Here is a 1,837-nt window from a genome sequence, read left to right on the forward strand (position 1 = left end):
ACTACGGGTGGCAAATCTATGTGAGGCTAAATTCTGATTACGTACTTTCAATTTTTTTATTAATCAAAGGGATTGATACGCCATCTGTCTACTTACAGGTTTACCATAATTTTCTCTTCATAAGCTGTGGAATATAAACATCTCTGTATCTATAATAATATTTGTTGCCTTCGATAGAGCGCCTAATCATGGATTCGAGATATGTCGATGCGATTCACAGCATATAATAGCAGTAACCACTATGATTATCATTGCGATTTATATATGACCTGGTCACATCATCGAGGCGACTGAAATGGCCTCCCACGATATCATGCAATATGAATTGATTATGCATTAGTTTGGAGCAGTGTAGCTGACAACTTCCCACAGCTTCGTTCCGAAAACTCCCTTGGCAAATTCTTCCCTTGTGAAAGGCCCCAACGGAATGTAATATTTCTAAGTATATTATCACATTCAATTGACTCAAAAACTATCCCATAGATTTCTGTCATGTTTTAAAATTATAAATTTTTAAGGGATTATTACCCTGGTAAAGCATACCCAAATCACAAAGAACCGGGTTCTTACTCATTGAAGAGTGGAGTGCATGTGGAGTAATGAAACTGGCCTCAGGTTTCTCCTCCTCTCGCCTGGAAATTGAACCCAGGTCCTCTCGCTCTACAGATGTAGGTCATTACAGTCCTTCAGACATGCCAGGAACACCCCGCTATTAACAAGGAAATTGAGGGAAACTAAGGGGCAGTGAGTGCTGAGCAGTTACTGTGATGAACAAGAGGGGAAATGCCGGCAGATCACTGGAGGTTTGTGTACGGCCTCTCCATGTGTTTGTCTCACTGTGTCTCCACTGCACACAAGTAGGTAGCGGCGTCTGTCACTTCTGTGCGTGTGATGCTCAGATTACTGCCCTTCTCTCTATAGTTCATTGTAGCTGTGATCCTCTCCTTCTGCTGCTCTCCTGTCTTTCCTGATACCAAGTGTTTGAGAGGCTGGTTCGGATACTGTCTGTACCATTGTAAGATGCGATTCTGTTCTGTTGTAGAACAGTTGATAATTATTTGTTCCTTCTCCACAACTGTCACAGTGAGTGGCGATTGGGAGACTGTATCCTGACCACTCACTCCTGGTAAATAAAAAACATTGTTTTCGTGAAACTCACCCATTAATTTAAGTAGAACTACATACAATTTCTGTAAAGCACACTCACCCCAGAGGGTCACGGCTGCTTTCAGGAGCAGGAACACTAAAGTGTAATCGCACTTCATAACGAATCTTTCAGCGCTTTGATGAACAAATGCAAGTTTCCTTTGAAAGCTTAATCAACTTTCCTCACTCCACACGCCTCTGTTTACAGAACACGAAGGAGGAATCCGATAGTCAATTGACGAATCGCTTTCAAGGTGCGATTTTCCCTCAAAAAAAAATTCGGACTCGACCCGCGACTGTTTGATTATCTCTGTTTTGTCCAATTGTTTCTCTAGTTTAGACCATACAATACGCAGTCACTACACTTTACAGTTTATCATGCGAAGCGCTTCCACGTGCCTCAGAGATGATTTAAGGCGCCGAATAAAACATCAAGTATTTTTATGATCGTCACAAGTAGGCAGGACGAGGTATTCAGTGGAAGACCCTGAGTGTGTGCAGACGGCTATACTATGTGTTGGCATCAAGTCCCCGGGGGCAGGTGTCAAGTTGACATTAAGTTGAAACGAGCCATTGCGAGGGGTCAAAGCGAAAGAGGAGGTATCACGTAATATCAGCAGTTTCTCAGACGTCTCTGCCCCAATTAGTTGAAAGTTTCCTTCCGGTCCATTTCCGCTCTATGCATCTGAGT

The 1,837-nt window shown here is 42.7% G+C and overlaps 1 gene segment (V, D, J or C); it reads right to left on the reverse strand.

Annotated features, from left to right (window-relative positions):
- Positions 1 to 833: 833 nt before the first annotated feature.
- Positions 834 to 1,265, reverse strand: LOC121851925. The segment is given in 2 exon segments: positions 834 to 1,123; positions 1,208 to 1,265. Coding segments are annotated over 2 exon segments (348 nt in total).
- Between the last annotated feature and the right edge of the window lie 572 nt (positions 1,266 to 1,837).

The sequence above is a fragment of the Callorhinchus milii genome, unplaced genomic scaffold (assembly GCF_018977255.1).
Source record: "Callorhinchus milii isolate IMCB2004 unplaced genomic scaffold, IMCB_Cmil_1.0 Scaffold212, whole genome shotgun sequence".
NCBI classification, from domain to species: domain Eukaryota; kingdom Metazoa; phylum Chordata; class Chondrichthyes; order Chimaeriformes; family Callorhinchidae; genus Callorhinchus; species Callorhinchus milii.